Raw genomic sequence first — 18,911 nt, 5'->3', positions numbered from 1 at the left:
ACAAGTACAGGCATACCTCGAATAACGAATAGGATGCGTTGCACGAAATTACTTCGTTAAGCGAAACTTCGTTTTCAGAGGTAAAAATACTATGGCCAGAATAGGGATACGTTCCTACGTAAAAAAAATGAAAAGCTTTTTTTTCGAACAAAGAAAAGTTTTATTAAATAAACAGTCAACTTACATACAAAGTGAAATCACATTTTAAAATATGAGTCTAAAGTTGATTGCTTATGCTTTTTTTCTCTTTCATTTAACAATTGCCTATACGGAGTTGTTGTTGTTGTTATTTGGGTTTTAGGAGCATTAGCAACTAAGGCCATATTGCTCCGGGATATGCGGTGGTCATTCCCTGACCTTTCCGCATCCTCCGTATTTGGTGGTGACGGGCTCGAACCCCGGTCTAATCAAGAAGCTTGTGCTACGCACTGCTGCTCCTTCCCACCTGGCTATGGAGGCGCCTATACGGAGTTATTGCATTTAACACTGATCGCATAACAATAAAACTTCTTCCTAAATCAGGATCATATTCACTAAAAAATTTTAAAACGTTTTCAATGTCATTTAAGCACCTTTTTAAATCTTTGGTTGTTAACACTTTTTCGGCAGGAACTTCTTTAACTTCGTCTTCATTATCTTTGTCTTCGTTGCTAACAAGGTTTTCTAAATCTTCTACTGAAAAACCATCATCATCTGCATTCAATAAATTTCTAACATCCTCTTCATCGACATTTTCGAAACCTATTGATTGAACCATCTGGATAACTTCATTTCTAATTTCTTGGATGTTATTTTCTTCTTCTAGTACAACTTCTGGCCATATTTTGTGCCAAACTCCATTTAAGCATTTCTTAGTGACTTCTTTCCAAGAACTATCAATGTTTTCAATTGCGTTTTTAATGGTGTAATTTTTCCAAAAAGTTTTAACTGTCATTTGCTCTTTATCCTCTAGTTCAGTTAAATTGCTTAATGTTCGACGCAGATAATAAGCTTTAAATGATGCTATTACTCCCTGATCCAATGGTTGAATCAGGGAAGTTGTGTTTGCTGGAAGAAACACAACTTTGACAGGAATGCATGTGTCCAATGTATTAAGATCAGTAGGATGTCCCGGAGCATTGTCTAACAACAAAAGAGCTTTTTCTTCAAAGTTGTTTTTTTGACAATACCGTTTTACTTCAGGACAAAAGTGGTTAACAAACCAATCAGTAAATAACTCCTTGGTAACCCACGCTTTTCTATTTGTTTTCGTATTACAGGTAAATTCATTTTTATGTTACCTTTTAACCCTCGGATTTTCTGAATGGTAAACTAATAACAATTTTAATTTATAATCGCCAGAGGCATTTGATCCAAAGAGTAACGCTAAACGGTCTTTGGCTGATTTGAACCCAGCAGCTGATTTTTCTTCAATAGAAATGAAGCTTTTTGTTGGTAGCCGTTTCCAGAACAAACCGCTTTCGTCAACACTGAACACCAAATTTGGTGGAAAATTTTCACGTTCAATTATTTCCTTTAGTTTTTCTGGAAACTTATTTGCAGCTTCTCCTGTTAATTTTACACTATGAATCCTGGCCCATTTTTTAAATTTCTCGAACCAACCACGAGAAGCCCCAAAGGTTTCCGTAATTTCTTCAGTTTGTTTAGATTTCAGGTGATTAAACTGGAATTTTTTTTTATGTTAAATGAGGCTTGAAATTGCGGACTTCGTTATCAGAGGTAACGTTAACCGAGGGATGCCTGTAGTTGCTCTTGACATCTCAAAGGCTTTTGATCGTGTTTGGCATAAAGGTCTTCTAAACAAGCTTCCATCTTATGGTTTGCCAACTGTTTTTAGTAATTGGTTATCCAGTTTTCTCTCTGATCGCTCACTGAGGGTGATGGTAGATGGCTCTCTGTCTTCTAACTTCTCTACTAATGCCGGTGTCCCCCAAGGTTCAGTTCTTTCCCCCCACTCTTTTCCTCTTGTATATTAATGCCCTTCTTCCATTGACTGTAAATCCTATCCATAGTTTTGCCGATGATAGCACATTGCATTCCACTTTCCATTTTGAGAAACCTTGTCCTGCTCAATCAGCTTCAACTTCTCGAAAATCTGCTACCAATTCCTTAAATGCCGATCTTCAGGTAATTCTCCAGTGGGGCAAAGACAACTTAGTTGATTCCAACCCTTCTAAAACTCAGTCTTGTCTTATATCTCACAAAAAGGATTCTTCTGCTCCTATGCTTATCTTTAGTGACACTCCGATTTCTAGGCAAAATGATATATCTCTTTTGGGGATTACTCTGACTTCTAATCTCTCTTGGCACAAGCACATTACAAATATTGCTTCCTCTGCATCTAAAAAACTTGGTTTTCTCTTTCACTCTCGGCGTTACTTTTCTTCCAAACAGTTGCTCACTCTGTATAAATCGCAAATCTGCCCTGCCATGGAATATTGTTCCCACATCTGGGGTGGTTCCCCCCAATACCTCTCTCAGGCTTCTTGATTCCATTCAGAAGTGGGCAGTTAGGTTAATTAATGATTCATCTCTAACAGTCTCTCCACTTGCTGTCTCATAGATGTACTGTTTCTGCTGAATGCCTCTTCTACAGATACTTCCATGGGCACTGTTCTTCCGAATTGGCTTCTATAATTTCCGCTCCCTTTTTCAAAACAGTCCGAACACGTGCCGCCACCAGCCAACATCCATTTACTGTCAAACTTCAAACCCACACACGAGAGGTTCTAATACCTCTCGTGTGTGGGATTCACATAAAAAAAAAAAAAAAAAAATTTTTTTTTAATGCTCTGAAAGGAGTAGAAGAGATTTCTTATTGTCATAGCTATAATGTTACATAAACTTCAATTTTACCTAATTGATAAATTTCCTTACTTTAAGGATAATACTTGATCTTCCATCAGAGAGAGGAGGGGAGATATAACTACTACAGTTTTTTGTTCATATACAGCAGGAAACTGATAACAAAGACTTTTACCATACCCTGTAAAATATAAATATTAGTAAAAGGGGAAAAAAAAGCTTTTTCAAATACTTTATATAATTTTTATAATTATAATTATTTAATAAATAATTAAGGACAAAAGCCTCAGGCTGCAAGAAAATTTAGACATATACGTTAGTGCAAATGCATCGTGTCTATACACAGTAAATTATCTTATTTATTATAGTGGCACTATTTCATTATATCTCATTTTGAATACCTTCACAAAGAGTCTATTTGGTTAAATTTTGAAGAAGTGATGCTTCCCTAATAGAGAAGACCATTGTTACTTATTTTCACTGGGTTTCACCAGCACCCAGCGAAATTATGCCAATACAATAACTTCAGTTAATCTACAGTATATAGACTTGATGCATTTGAACCAACTTATAGACTCTTCACAAAGAGTCTATTCAGTTATTAGCATTAGTAGAGGCATATGATGCAAGAAAGCAAGCTTATGCAGCATCAGCCAGGAAAAAAAAAAAAAAAAAAAACTTCCTCTTCACCCCTCCGTTCGTTCAAAATACCTGTCCAGCTGAGCCTTATATTTATTTAGGCTATCAACTTCCACAACAAGGGATGGAAGTCTGTTCCACCAACCAACTACCCGCTGGCTAAAGGCAAATTTCTGCACATCTATCCTACATCTGTCTTCCCTCAATTTGAATATATGTCCTCTCAGGTGATTATTCTGAGCTCAAACCATTCAAGGCTTTATACGCCTCTATCAGATCACCTCGCCAGTGCCTAGTCTCCAGACACTGTAATTTGCAAAATTTAAGCCTTTCTTCGTAAGAGCAACCCTTTGTTCTATTCACTAACCTTGTTGCCCTTCTCTGTACTCGTTCCAGCAGCTCTACATCCTTCTTAAAATGAGGCCTCCAGACCTGTATACATTACTCTAGGTGTGGCCTGACCATTGCCTTATACAAGGGAATAATCACCTCCTTATCCCTGCTAGAAAAATTCCTGTATATCATTGATAAGACACCATGAGCTACTCTTGCAGCCTGTCTGCACTGCTCAGAGAACTTCATATCTGCCTGCATAATTACCCCCAGGTACTTTTCATTCTCTACCACTGTCAGTGTAGTACCACAGAGTTGATACGTTGCTCTGGGGTTGCTGTTTCCCATATGTAGTACTGTACATTTGTCAATGTTAATCATCATTTGCCACTTCTCAGCCCATCTGTTCAACCTTTCCAGATCCTGTTGCAGCAGCATAGCATCGGTAGTGTCCTTAACAACCCTGCCAACTTTTGTATCGTCTGAAAACTTGGACATTAAGCTTGATATACCATTATTAATATTATTTATAAATACAGAAAACAATAATGGACCCAACACTGAACCCTGAGGGACTCCACTGATAACATTAGTCCAAGATGAGCAGAGTCCATTGATTACCACTCTGTGTCTTCACCCCCTCAACCACCCCTTTATCCATAGCAGCAATTTGCCTCCAATGCCACACTGCTCCAATTTGTGCAGCAGTCTTCCATGTGCAACGGTATCAAGAGCCTTTCTAAGTTCCAAGTATATAATATCAAAGTTATTCCCTGCATCCAGCTCTTTTGTGACTGCATCATAGTATCAATCAAATTGGTCAGGCAAGACTTCCCCTTAACAAAATCATGCTGTGTCCGAGCTATAACTGAAGTCTTGTCTAGATGATCCTGCAGTTCTTCTTTAACCAGTGCCTCCATTAATTTTCCTGGAACAGAAGTTAAACTCACAGGTCTATAATTACTTGTGTCAGCCTTTGATCCTCCATTAGCATTAGTAGAGGCATTTGATGCAAGAAAGCAAGCTTATGCAGCATCAGCCAAAAATAAAAAATAAAAAATAAAAAATAAAAAAATAGATAAATAAATAAATAAATAAAAATAACCACTTCCACTTCACCCATCTGTTCATTCGAAATACCTGTCCAGCTGAGCCTTAAACTTATTCAGGCTATCAACCTCCACAACAAGGGACGGAAGTCTGTTCCACCAACCAACCACCCGCTGGCTAAAGGCAAATTTCCTCAAGTCTATCCTACATCTGTCTTTCCTCAATTTGAATTCATGCCCTCTCAGGTGATTATTCTGAGCAAGAGGAAAAATCCCATCAGCATTGAGCATGCTCAATCCATTCAAGGCTTTATACACCTCTATCAGATCATCTCGCTGGTGCCTAGTCTCCAGACACTGTAATTTGCAAAACTTAAGCCTTTCTTCATAAGAGCACCCCTTTGTTCCATTCACCAATCTTGTTGCCCTTCTCTGTACTCGTTCCAGCATCTCTACATCCTTCTTGAAGTGAGGCCTCCAGACCTGTATACAGTACTCTAGGTGCGGCCTCACCATTGCCTTATACAAGGGAATAATCACCTCCTTATTCATGCTAGAAAAATTCCTATATATCATCGACAATACACCATGAGCTACTCTTACAGCCCGTCTGCACTGCTCAGAAAACTTCATATCTCCCTGCACAACCACTCCCAGGTCCCTTTCATTCTCTACCACTGTCAGTGTAGTACCACAGAGTTGATACGTTGCTCTGGGGTTGCTGTTTCCCATATGTAGTACTTTACATTTGTCAATGTTAAACTTCATTTGCCACCTCTCAGTCCATGTGCTCAACCTTTCCAGATCCTTTTACAGTAGCATAGTGTCAGTAGTGTCCTTGACAACCCTGCCAACCTTGCCTCCATTAATTTTCCTGGAACAGAAGTTAAACTCACAGGTCTATAATTACTTGTGTCAGCCTTTGATCCTCCTTTGTGAATTGGGGTCACATTTGCACATCTCCAGTCTATGGGTACCTCCCCTGAGTCCAAGGAAACTCTCATAATTATGGCTAAGGGTTTGCTTACTTCCTTTGCTGCCACCTTTAATATAACTGGATAGATATCATCCACCCCAGGTGCCTTTCTTGTGTTTATCTTCAACAATTTCTCCTCCACTTTACTCTCAGTTATTATAAGATTATCTAGCTTACTGCCAGAGTTGAATACATCTCTGGCATTCCCCTCGCTGAATAACTCCTCATGTGTGAATGTCGATGCAAAATATTCATTTAATTTGTTAGCTACCTGAGCAGGATCATCAACAGTTGAACCATTGATATCAAGTGGACCAATCTGATTCATCCCCTTCCTTCTAGAGTTTACATAAGTAAAGAACTCTTTGCTGTTTTTCTTTGCATCCCTTGCCAAAGATTTCTCGTAATCTGCCTTCACCTGCCTAACCTCCTTTGTAACTTGGTTACAGATCAACTTATATCTATCATAGGCTTCTGTGTCACGTGTTAATTTATATGTATCCCAAGCATTTTTCTTCTCTGCCATATGTCTCATTAGTTCATCTGACATCCATTTAGGCCTAAACCTTGAACAATATTTCTTAGTTGGTATGTAAAGCCTAGTAGCTTCCAAGATAAGTTCTTTGAATGCTTCCCATTTTTAATTTGCTGTTGGTAACATCATCAGTTGGTCCTATATAGAATTTAAATACTGTCTCAGACCATTGTAGTCGCCAATACGAAAGCAATAACCCTTCCCTTTACCCCTGATGGTAGTTACCTCTTTGAGTAAATCCCACTTCAGCACACTGTGATCACTGCCACCTAGTGGTTCCTCTATCTGCAGATTCTTAATGCATGAAGAATCACTACTGATAATCAAATCAAGAGTATTACTCCCTCTAGTTGCCTCCCGAAAAATTCTTTTTGCGAGATATAAGACAAAAGTGAGTTTTAGAATGATTTAAATCATCTAAGTTGTCTTTGCTCCACTGGAGAATTACCTGCAGATCAGCATTTAAGGAATTGGTAGCAGATATTAAAGAAGTTGAAGCTGACTGAGCAGGGCAAGGTTTTTCAAAATGAAAAGTCGAACTGCAATGTGCTATCATCGGCAAAACTATGGATAGGATTTCCAGTCAATGGAAGAAGGTCATTAATATACAAGAGGAAAAGAGTGGGGGAAAGAACTGAATCTTGGGGGACACCAGCATTAGTGGAGAAGTTAAAAGACAGAGAGCCATCTACCATCGCTCTCAGTGATGGTAGATGGCTGTTGGGAAACCATAAGATGGAAGCTTGTTTAGAAGACCTTTATGCCAAACACAATCGATAGCCTTTGAGATGTTAAGAGCAACTGCTTGTGTTTCACCAAACTTTTCCATTGAATTTGTCCATAAATGAGTAATATAAGCCAGAATATCACCAGTGGATCGACACTGACGGAATCCATACTGGCGATCATTGATCAGACGGAAGGTTTCTATGTAGTTTAAGAGTTGGTGGTTAATTGAGTTTTCCATTACTTTAGAAAGAGTAGAAGTAATTGCAATGGGATGATAATTGGATGGGAGGGATTTGTCACCCTTTTTAGGAACTGGCTAGATATGAGCAAATTTCCAAGCAGAAGGAAAAACACCTTTGGAATAAGAAAGTGAAAACAGGCAGCAAAGAACAGGAGTAAGTTCAGGAGCACAGGTTTTGAGAACAAGTGGAGACATATCATCAGGTCCTAGAGCTTTTTTAGCATTGAGATTCGTCAAAATCCTTCTGACATCCTTTTGACAGAAGACCACAGAAGGCATTGAATGGAGCATGTTGGGAATGGAGGGAGGTGTTTTACCAAGATCTTTAATACATGAGTTGGAAGACAAATGGGATGCTAGCATGTCAGCTTTATCCTTGGCTGAAGTGACAACAAAACCATCTGATTTTGACAGAGGTGGGAGCAGAGATGGGCAAAGGTAGTGGCCAATAGCTTTGGCAAGAGACCAAAATGCTCAGCTACCATTAGGGCAAGAAGCAAGTTTTCTACTGTTAGCCTGTTCAAAATCTAATTTGGACTGATTAATGACTGCTTTACAATTGTACAGGAAGCAAATGCTACACAAGTGTTACTTTTGTGTAAAATTCATAACATTGCCTCCTAAAGGCTTGAGGGGTAATGAAACAAAAGAAACTGACTGACTTTTTTAGAAAAAAAATTTAATTATGTAATATTGTTTTCTTTTAAATTTCTATAATGACAGAACAATGTTGTATGTATGTAATAGTTTTCTTTTAAATTTTTTATGACATTACTAGACCAATGTAAGTCAAGATATTAAAAAATAGGTATGTATGTAGATATCTGTACTATGATTTTTTGATGCCTGGAAAAAAATAAATAATAATTAAAGTTTAATTAAATTTCATTAGGTTATGTATTATGTAACAAAATAAACAAGTTAGATGACCAGTCTATCGTATGTATAATGTTTTTAATGTACATATTCTATTAACTGTCATGGTCTCAGTCCCGTACCGTGATGGATAATTGAAGTTCTACTGTACTGGATGATGAAATGGTTCTTTTAAATATTTAACTTAATTTCGGAAAAGTTGGGCTGATATGTGCCAGCCAAATAATCTGCTTGCACCTTCACGATGGTGGGACTGTTAGTAACCTTGAGTATAACCACCATGTACAAGTCCTGAAATAACGTAGTGGGATATTATCGAGGGCATACTGGAGGTGATCTACCAGATGTGAACAAATGTAAGCAAGGGTCAAGGTGTGGCACCCACATGGAAGAATGCTGCCTCTATGTTTTACCAGGCAATACTAAGTGGTAGATAATTCTCATCAACCAGTGCTGTAGTACTTTGCATAGTAGTGGAGGCTTGAAGAGGTGGAACCCATGTTTAGTCTAGGGAGCAAAGCTCCTGTAAACCCTCCCCCACCTCTTCCATCTTGCAGTATGATTGATGTCTTTTGAGGTTATGATGGACATCATGGCAAGATCCAATCTCCCTTACATTTCAAGAATACAGCTCTAAAACGGTGTTCCCAAGCCAGCTGCTAGTTAGTACACCAGACCAAACCTGTTGTTAACTCTCTAGGAGGCTTCTGGATCAGCTAACGTATAATCTCTCTGCCAGATAGTGACTGCAGGGAGTCTGAGTAGTGTGTATGCATGGGATATTGTTGAGGGCACGTTATGTCAAACAGCTGGGTATATTCTTACCATGTGTATACCATATCCAAAAATTTCATTACTTCATACAGCATGTCCCCCACCTTTTCTTACTACTGAATACACCATGAGTTGTTAAACTAATAGAGCAAACTTATCTGCAAAAGATATAAACCTCCAAAACACTTCCTCGTTCATTTCACAAATATACGTGGTCTCTGTTCTAATCTCAATGATGACCATTTCCACTTAGTTTGTCAAACCCCATGTATTTTTTCTGACTGAATCTCAGTTATCTGTTGATTCAACCACTACTCATCTCAGTTGTCCAAATTATTTACTGTATGATTCCTTTCACTTCAAAGGTGGTACTTGTGCATATATCTGTTCTGATATTCCCTGTCAGACAGTAATTGTGAATCTCCTCATTTCAATCTTCTCTGGCTCAAAATTGCTTTACCACATTCTGTTAAATTCATCTGTTGCCTCTATTGTATTTCCAACTCCACTAACCACTTGGAACTCTTTGACTTCCTCCCTTTGAAACTTTACATTCTCCAGTCCAACTTTCCCAACAGTGAGGTAATTTTCCTTGGTGATTTTAATGTTCACAACTCCAGCTGGCTCCCATTTTCTAGTCACAAGGACCCAGCTGGACAAGATGCTAAGCCTTTTGCAATTACTAATGACCTCGCACAGATCGTTCATTTATCTACCAGAATACCAGGCAATCCTAACCACACAGTCAACAGGCTTGATCTTTTTCTCACAAAAAAACTCTTCTAAATACACAGTTAAGGTGAATGATCCTCTAGACACCTGAGATCACAACTTGGTGATGGTCTCTTCTCCAATGGAGCCTTTCTCGCATGACCATTCCCAACCTCATGTTTGGCATTACAAGAATGCAAAATGGGATTCAAACTTTCTTTTCTTCTTTCCTTGGTCAGACTATTGTTTCAAATCATCTGATGTCAGTGTTTGCTCATATCATGTCAGTGAAGTTATTCTTGTAGGGATGAAATCCTTTATTCCACACTCCACCTTAAAGTCTAATCCTATATCTAAACCTTAGTTTTCCAATAAATGTGCTAAGGCTGTTCAAGAGAAGAATATTGCATATCGTAATTGGTTGTTTACAAATCTTCAGTTTCGTTTTCTGCCTACACCAAAGCTCACAACAATTGTAAAGTACAGCAGGCCCCCGTTATAACGCGGTTCGCTTTATGCTGATTCGCTATAACGCTGTTCTTATATTATAACCCGTATCTGACTATAACGCTGTCACAGATCATTATAACGCTCTTTTACAGATTGAATTTTTGGCATATTTAAACGAAATCGTTTCATTTGGTGGAGTCAATAGCTTGAAAATGAATAGCAAAACAGCATTAAAACGTTTCCCACGCCGACTTGAGAAATTTTCCCACGCTCAGTGAAATTTTCTTGCACGCTAATTTAATTGCAGTACAGTGTCTTGTTACGTAGTTCCAAGATCAACATTTTAAAAAATGATCAAGTATATTCCTTGTAATATTTGCGTTATATGCAGTTATCCTAAGTCTACTCATCACTCAGTACCGTATTAGACATCGTGCGAAACGGACAGTTTACTCGAACATTGTATCATAATTGATGCAACCAACGCAGTTGCATTTTTCGAAGAGTTAATAATGGCCAATAAGAATGAAAAAGCAACAACATCTGAGCGCAGTACGAAGACTATAAATGTAAGAAAAAGACTGAATTTGAAAATTAAATCAGACGTTTTGAAGCGAATCGATTCGGGTCAAAGACAAGTGAATGTGTGCCATAATTTAGGACTTGCAAGTTTAACTGTAAGAAAAATTATAAAAAAAAAATAAAGAATTAATTTTAGCAGCAGGAAAGATAGCTGTTCTACTGCAAACAACTAGGGCTAGGCCGGCTATTAGGATTGAAATGGAAAGACTAACTAATTTTATTGAAGATAATATCCAATGCAGAATTCGGTTAATATTATTAAAAAAGAGAGAAAGAGAGAGAGAGAGAGAGATTAGCCAATATAATGATTTGAAGAAAACTCACCTAAAAAAAAAAAAATGTGGAACCATTTAAAACTAGTAAAGGCTGGTTGAATAGATTTAAAATCCAGGGAGAAGCCGCAAGTGCAGATTAAGGAGACGAAACTTTCAAAAAAGAACTTGTTAAAATTATTGAATAGGGGTATTATGTGTTATACTTCTCAACAAATTTTTAACATAGATGAAGCAGGACTTTTGTGGAAACGAATGCCTAAAAGAAATTTCATATTGAAAGAAAAAAAAAAAAAAACCATGCCAGGTAAAGAAGAAAAAAACATGCCAGGTTTCAAAGTGGCAAAGGATCGGTTGACTTTATTGTTGGGTGGTAACGCTGCGGGGGATTTAAAATTAATACCCCTTTTAGTTTATTTGGAAGAGGGCCAAAGTTCAACCCAAAATCGACACATTTTTCTTGATTAAATTCATCAATTAAATTCATGATTTTAATTGGAATTTTAAGTTTAATTTTGATACGTAAGTAGTTACCACATAATTATATATGTATGTAATGCAGAATATTTTATATGTACAAATATTTGAATATTAAATATCTTGACCGACATTTGTGCATCTTTTCACTACCGTTTATTATTGATTAGGAAATATCCTATGGCACCGACTGCAACTCACAAATACATATGTTACCTTATGGGAATGTGGCGCTCGCTTAGCGCGGATTCACTTAGCGCTCTGTTTTTACGGAACCAATTATCAGCGTTAAGCGGGGGGTCACCTGTAGTTATTAATCATTCCAAACTAGATTTCGAACAGGCTAAAAACAGAAAATTTGCTTCTTGTCTCTTGCCAAAGCTATTGGCCACAACTTTTGCCCATCTCTGTTCCCACCTCTTGTCGACAACAGATGGTTCTATTGCCACTTCAGCAAAAGATAAAGCTGACCTGCTAGCATCCTATTTTTCTTCCAACTAGTGTATTAATGATCTTGGTAAACCACCTCCCACCATTCCCAGTACACTCCGTTCAATGCCTGCCGTGGTCTTCTGTCAAAAGGATGTCAGAGAAGGATTTTGATTAATCTTGATGCTAAGAAAGCTCTAGGTCCTGATGGTATTTCTCCACTTGTTCACGAAACCTGTGCTCTGAACTCACTCCTGTTCTGTGTTGGCTTTTTTCACTTTCTTATTCCACAAAGGTGTTTTTCCTTCTGCTTAGGAATTTGCTCATATTTATCATTTCCTAAAAAGGGTGACAAATCTCTCTCATCCAATTATAATCCCACTGAAATTACTTCTATTATTTCTAAAATAATGGAGAAATCAATTAACTGCTAACCCTTAAAGTACCTAGAATATTTTTCACCTGATCAACAATTGCCAGTATGGAATCCGTCAGTATCGATCCACTGGTGATATTCTGGCTTATGTTACCTATCTATGGACAAATTCAATGGAAAAGTTTGGTGAAACTCAAGCAGTTGCTCTTGACATTTCAAAGGCTTTTGATCGTATTTAGCACAAAGGTCTTCTAAATACGTTTTCATCTAAATGTTTGTAATTGGGTATCCAGTTTTCTCACTGACCCCTCAACTGTGGGTGGTGGTAGACCTCTGTCTTCAAACTTCTCCACTAATGCTGGTGTTCCTCAAGATTCAGTTCTTTCTCCCACTCTTTTCCTCTTGTGTATTAATGACCTTCCATTGATTGGAAATCCTATCAATAGTTTTGCTGATGATAACACATTGCATTCCACCTTTCAGTTTGAGAAACCTTGCCCTGAATAAAGTTTCAACTTCTTAAATATTCGTTACCAATTCCTTAAATGCTGATCTCTAGGTAATTCTCCAGTAGAGCAAAATAACTTAGTTTCTTTCAATCATTCTACAACTCAGTCCTGTCTTATATCTTGCAAAAGGGATTCTTCTACTCCTATGCTTATCTTCAATGACACTCAGATTTGTTGACAAGATTGCACATCTCTGTTAGGGATTATCCTAATCTGGACTGATTGAGGGTGCCAAGTCAGAAGAAACTTATTTATGCAGAAACCACAGGAATGGAAAGCTTCTGAGCCCCCTGCATTCCTTTCTCTTTTAAGGAGAACTCTGAAGCCAGCTCAATTCTATCAACATAGATTTGTGAGAGCTGGGCCAGAGGGCTTTTCCATGTAGGGGGCTCAGACTCTAATCTTTCTTGGCATAAGAACATTACATATATTGCTTCCTCTGCATCTAATAAACTGGGTTTTCTCTTTTGCTCTAGGTGTTATTTTTATTTCCAAACAGCTCTTTACTCTGTACAAATCGTAAATCAGCCCTACTATGGAATATTATTCCCACACTTGGGGCAGTGCACCCAAAACTGCTCCCAGGCTTCTAGATTACATTCAAAATAGGGCAGTTAGGTTAATTAATGACTCATCTCAAACAGAGTCTCTCCACTCTCTGTCTCTAGATGTTCTGTGACTGCTGCATGCCTTTTCTACAGATACTTCCATGGGCACTGTTCTTCTGAATTGGCTTCTATAATTCCAGTTCTCTCTTTAAAAGCAGTCCAGACACATGCTGCAACCAGTCAACATCCTTTTACTGTTCAACTTCAAACTCACAGAACCACCTTTTCTTCTTCCTCATTTATTCAATCAACTTCTGTTTTATGGAACAACTTTCCTTCATGTGCATTTCCTGAAAATGAAGTGTAATGTCAACAAATATCTTCTTTCATCTTCTCAACCTCCAAACCCATGCAGGGTACTGAGTACTATAGGTTCTAATATCTCTCATGTTTAGGGTTTTCATAATAAAAAAAAAATTAACCTGACAAATCTGACACTTTCGAAAATCCAGATGGCAGCTTGCCATCTATGAATTCTGTTTGGAGTCAGCAGACTTTTGACTGTCATAAGGAAGGATGCTTTGGTCTTAGGAATTTAGGATAGAAAGTCATCCAGCTCCCAAAATCAGTCGGCAATTTATCAAATTTATTCATAAAATCACAAAGCTTCTGATAAGAGTGGAATTAAATATGAAATTGCAATGCTTCACCGGACTATAAGCACATAAATATGCTGATACAATTCATTGCATATGACTTAATATAGTTCTTTTCTTTTAGCACTTTACACTGAGAAATTAAACATGGTAAACTCTTATTATAACACTTTTGATAGGATTAGCTGCAAATAGCTGAACAGCATTTTAAGCAGGATTACCTTTTCAGGGAGTTATATTTCATATTTTAGTAGATGTCATTGATTTTTTTTTAACAATACAATGCTTTATGCACTATTGTCCAAAGAAAATTGAACAAACAGTACTGAATAAAAAAAAAAAAAAAGGAAAGAGCATGTGAATGCAGCAATGTTTGGACACTCAGTCATAAAGAGTGAACTTCAAAGCTTTGAGTTAAATATGAAATAAACAAACTGCAATTTAAAAGACTTAGAATTTAGTTCTATTATTATATTAGAACCTTTCCCAAAACTGAAAATCAAGAGGAGGGAGGGAGGGTTGTCTGGATTTAATTCTTCTTGAGATCTTAAAAAAAAAAGGGGGGGGGGACATCAGTTTGTTGCAAGAGAATTCAGTGTATGCAACAATTTGGTGCATGACAGTTTGGTATATGAGACAATGTGGTGAATGATATCTCGCTCTATGTGACAATTTGGTTAAAGACAATTGGTGGCTACAACAATTTGGTGCATGTGTGACAATTTGCTGTATCACACAAAGATTGGAAATTAACAAAAAAAAATTTTCAATGAATTAAAAGGCTTAGAAAACAATAGAAATTTTAGGGACTTAAATAAGAAATGTAAAAATCTAGAAAAAAAAGAAAGCTTTTTTTTTATCATTTATTTTGTATAGAGGATTCACAATGATCCTTCTCATAGGTAAGTTGGAAAGTGACAATGTGCCTACTTCAGCATGACTGAAGTGTTGACACCTTTAATCAAGATAGGATCATTTATTATTATATTTTTTTTTTTTTGGTATACCTGCTCAGTCAAATTCTATGCTTTTTCAGGAGCATGCATTGATCAAGGGTTGGGAAACTATAAAAAAATTACAGGTGCAGAAACCAGGTGAAAGGAACAGAAATGAAGATTATCACTGTGAAAGTTGTTAAATCCATATACTGTTTTAGTAATATGGACTGGTTGAGGGTGCAAAGCCAGAAGAAATTTATTTATGCAGAAACCAAAGGAATGGAAAGCAATGAAATTGCATTCCTTTTTCTTTCATGGAGAACTCTGAAGCCAGCTCTATTCTATCAACATAGATTTGTGAGGGTTGGGCCAGAGGGCTTTTCCAGTAAGGGGCTCAGACTAATTCCGACCCCAAAACAATCTCCAGGGAGGCGTACCTGCCTACCTTAACTCATCCACAGTACTAGCCTACTACTAACCACAATCTAACTTCTTTCAATAAAAACTATAGTGCAGGTTGCAAACTGAATATCAGATGCACAATTACCTAGCTGGCATTCATTAATGATCTCTATTTTTGGTCTCTGGGACAACTCCCCCCGTGTGTATTTCCTAATAAATGCAACTTACAGAAGTGAAAATGTGAACAAAGTTCTCTTGTATCCCAACCTTCAATCTATCTTTTTAATAGGATCTCCTAAAAAAAGTAGAATGTGCATTAAAAAATGAAAGTGGATAGTGATCATGATACTGTTCTTGATATTTTATATTTTGATGAAGCTTACTATACACTTTCATTTTTTAATGCACATTCTACTTTTTTTAGGAGATCCTATTAAAAGGACAGGTTGAAGATTGGGATACAAGAGAACTTTGTTCACATTTTCACTTCTGTAAGTTGCATTTCTTAGGAAATACACACAGGTTAAAAGTTTGCATTTTTTTCTCTTGCTCTGCCGTACACCAAATTCTCCCAAAGAAGTCACTGAATCATTGTAATTGCTGCATTGTCATAGCCACTAGATTTCTCTTACCAAACTGTTACATACAGTGAAATGTCATTCATTAAATTGTTGCACTCAGAACTGTCTTCATCGAATCATCGCACACAGTGAATTGTCTTGCACTGAATCATTGCACCAGTTGTACAACAAACTGTCTTGCAATGAATTGACGTGATCCCTAAAAAGTACTATAAGCAGGAAAGCATTTTAAACAGAAGTGCTATACATGTTAAAAAATCCATGCCACTTCACAGGACTGACCGCAGGGCCAAAAGAAAACAGCATTAAAAACAGGAGAGTGCTATGAGTGTGAGTTTACTGTATTGCTGTTTACTCTATTTACTGTATTGCTGTTTACTCTATTTACTGTATTGCAATGAGTGTGAGTCTACTGTATCTCAAAGAAAGCCATTTGATTTGAGTGGCAAAACTTTGTGCAATCTTTATTGCAGCTAAATGGATTAAATGGCAAAGACAATTTATAATAATTAATCCTTATTGCTGTTCTTTTAATACTGCTGCAAAGTCAAAATGACTTTGCTGTTTGCTGTTATGAAGGGCAAAATGCCCTTCATAACAGCAACATAGCAATACAGTATTCAGCTGATAACTTGTTTAAATTCTGAAAACAAACTACCTACATTTTTCCCAGAATCACCACCTCCAAGACATCTATGGAAAGTAGCATATTTGCAGTTCTCTGTACTTTATTATCATAAAATATTACAACATTGGTATCTTTATCATCATTACTGTCACCATATAAAACAGAAGTCTTGTTTTGGCAAATTTATAACTACGGCAGTTACATCTAATGTCACTTCATTCAAAAGAGCTGTTGCTTCTTTTGAATGAAGTGGCACCTTTTGAATTCCTGTCCGAACCATACTATTTAGTAATTTCCAATTTAGGAATAACAGGCCAGCCAAATCTGCTATGGTCGTGGGAAGATTACGTTGCATTTCTACTACATTCTACCAAAAATGTAGTACGGAGGCACTGCCTGTAATAACACCATATTGGCATTTCCAATTTCAAAAGTGTTTTTTTGTTGTTAAACAACAACAACAAAAAAAAAAAAAAAACTTTGCATCTTTTTGTTTTTTTTTTCTCTTTACACTTGATGCTAGAATTTTTAATGCGCTTATCGCTGTAAGTAATATCACTCTTTACACCATAGGTAAAGTGCAGCCATTATCAACCCACTGCAGGATGGAAGCCTCCTCAACAATTCATGCTGAGGGAAATGGACCATAGTCTGCCACGCTGGTCCAGTGCAGGTTGGCAGATCGACCGTATTCAGCAGTCAGGGGCTTGAACCCCGGTCTACTCAAAGAGCGTGTGCTACTGCACTCCCGTTGTTGACCACTCGGCTATGGAGGCCTCCTTTACACCATATGATATATTAACTTCACATCGAACACAAAATGTAAACCTACTTCCTTTTTCTGACTTCAAAATACATGGGAATATACTAGTACATCCCTAGTACATATATACTAGTACATCCCTAAATTCTTGAAAATAATACTTGCTTTTCTCATCTGACACTGTTTGCATTTGAAGTAACAATTTTTTCCATGCATGAAGAGCAGTGCTAATGGTCCAATTAAATCTTGACTACAGGTTAATTAATACATGCTAACCATACACTAGTTAACCAGTTCAAAAGAAGAGGTTTACAAGTATCAATCTACCTCATGTTCTGAAATTAGATTCTGCTTGCATCTTAAACATGGCAAATCTGTTTCTTCAAATGGTGCCATCTTTTTTTTTAAAGACCATTCACAAATACTGAACCATAGTATAACCAATTAATCCAACAGAGCATTTTTAATGCCAATGCCCTGCTGTTATTCTGGGAAAGCAGGCTCATCTATAATGTATAGTCTTAATGAGACAGCCTTTGCCATTCACAGAAGATTACAAAAGCCACGAGAACCCACTCTTTTTCAATTCCTACTATTAGTTCACACTCTCCCTATATATATTTATTTTTATATCTTGTTCAAATTTTCAATCGTTAATAAAATACTTTTTATTCATCCACTCAAGTTCAAATACATTTTTTTAAACTTGTAGTGGATGACACTTGATGTTAATACAGTTTCTTCAAATATTAATTCATTAATTAAATTTAATTAATTAATTTTAGTTTTATATGGGAGAAAAAAATTTCTCTTATATAAGATATTTAGCAGGATATAATTTAGGAATAAAATTGAAATCAACAGGCAGTAGCTCAATCGGTAAAATGCAAGGATTTCAGTATTTTTCACGTGAAGGTGAAGAATGCGAGTTCAATTCTTGCGAAAATTAATAATTTTTTGATAAATTTTTGTTATTCATCCACTCAAGTTCAAATACATTTTTTTAAACTTGTAGTGGATGACACTTGATGTTAATACAGTTTTTTCAAATATTAATTCATTAATTAAATTTAATTAATTAATTTTAGTTTTATATGGGAGAAAAAAATTTCTCTTATATAAGATATTTAGCAGGATATAAATTTAGGAATAAATACCATCAGTGGCGAAGCGTGTAGATCGCTGGAAAAAAATTTCTTTATCAGATTCTTTTTTTCATTCTGGGTTCTAGTCTGAGTCAAGGAGGGAACAAAATGGAAAATGAAACATGTGAATAAAAATAATAGTCCAACACCATATATAGAAAGGAAAATGGAAAATTGCAAGGAAATTCGCTTTCTATTTTGCCACTTAATATTGATTCTGTCATATGTATATACATATTTATATTAATTGTAATTATTTAATAAAAAGTAACTAAAATAAAATTTTTCTTTGTTGACCTAAGTAGGAATTGACTTTAAAAATTTTTTTTTTATATTACTTGTTATTGGTACACTCATCTGCAAATAACAATTCTTTATATCTTTTAGCTTTCTCTGCAGATGTAACAGAGTATATAAACTTCAATTACAGTCGCCCTATAATCTGCAGTTTTACTGCCTCTCCTTATAAACTTATTATTATACATCA

The 18,911-nt window shown here is 36.6% G+C and overlaps 1 protein-coding gene across 1 annotated transcript in view; it reads right to left on the bottom strand.

Annotated features, from left to right (window-relative positions):
- The window catches only part of LOC150079408 (bifunctional 3'-5' exonuclease/ATP-dependent helicase WRN-like), a 307,463-nt gene that overhangs the window by 225,718 nt on the left and 62,834 nt on the right, over positions 1-18,911 (bottom strand). The window contains exon 6 of the mRNA XM_090384034.1: positions 2,878-2,986. Within this exon, the coding sequence (XP_090240160.1) occupies positions 2,878-2,986 (109 nt within the window). The remainder of the gene's footprint in view (positions 1-2,877; positions 2,987-18,911) is intronic.

This window comes from Mastigoproctus giganteus, chromosome 10, assembly GCF_048544385.1.
Source record: "Mastigoproctus giganteus isolate SK-2022 chromosome 10, ASM4854438v1, whole genome shotgun sequence".
In the NCBI taxonomy this organism is placed as follows: Eukaryota; Metazoa; Arthropoda; class Arachnida; order Uropygi; family Thelyphonidae; genus Mastigoproctus; species Mastigoproctus giganteus.
The sequence above is the reverse complement of the archived record's forward strand: the minus strand, read 5'-3'. Positions and strand labels throughout refer to the sequence as shown.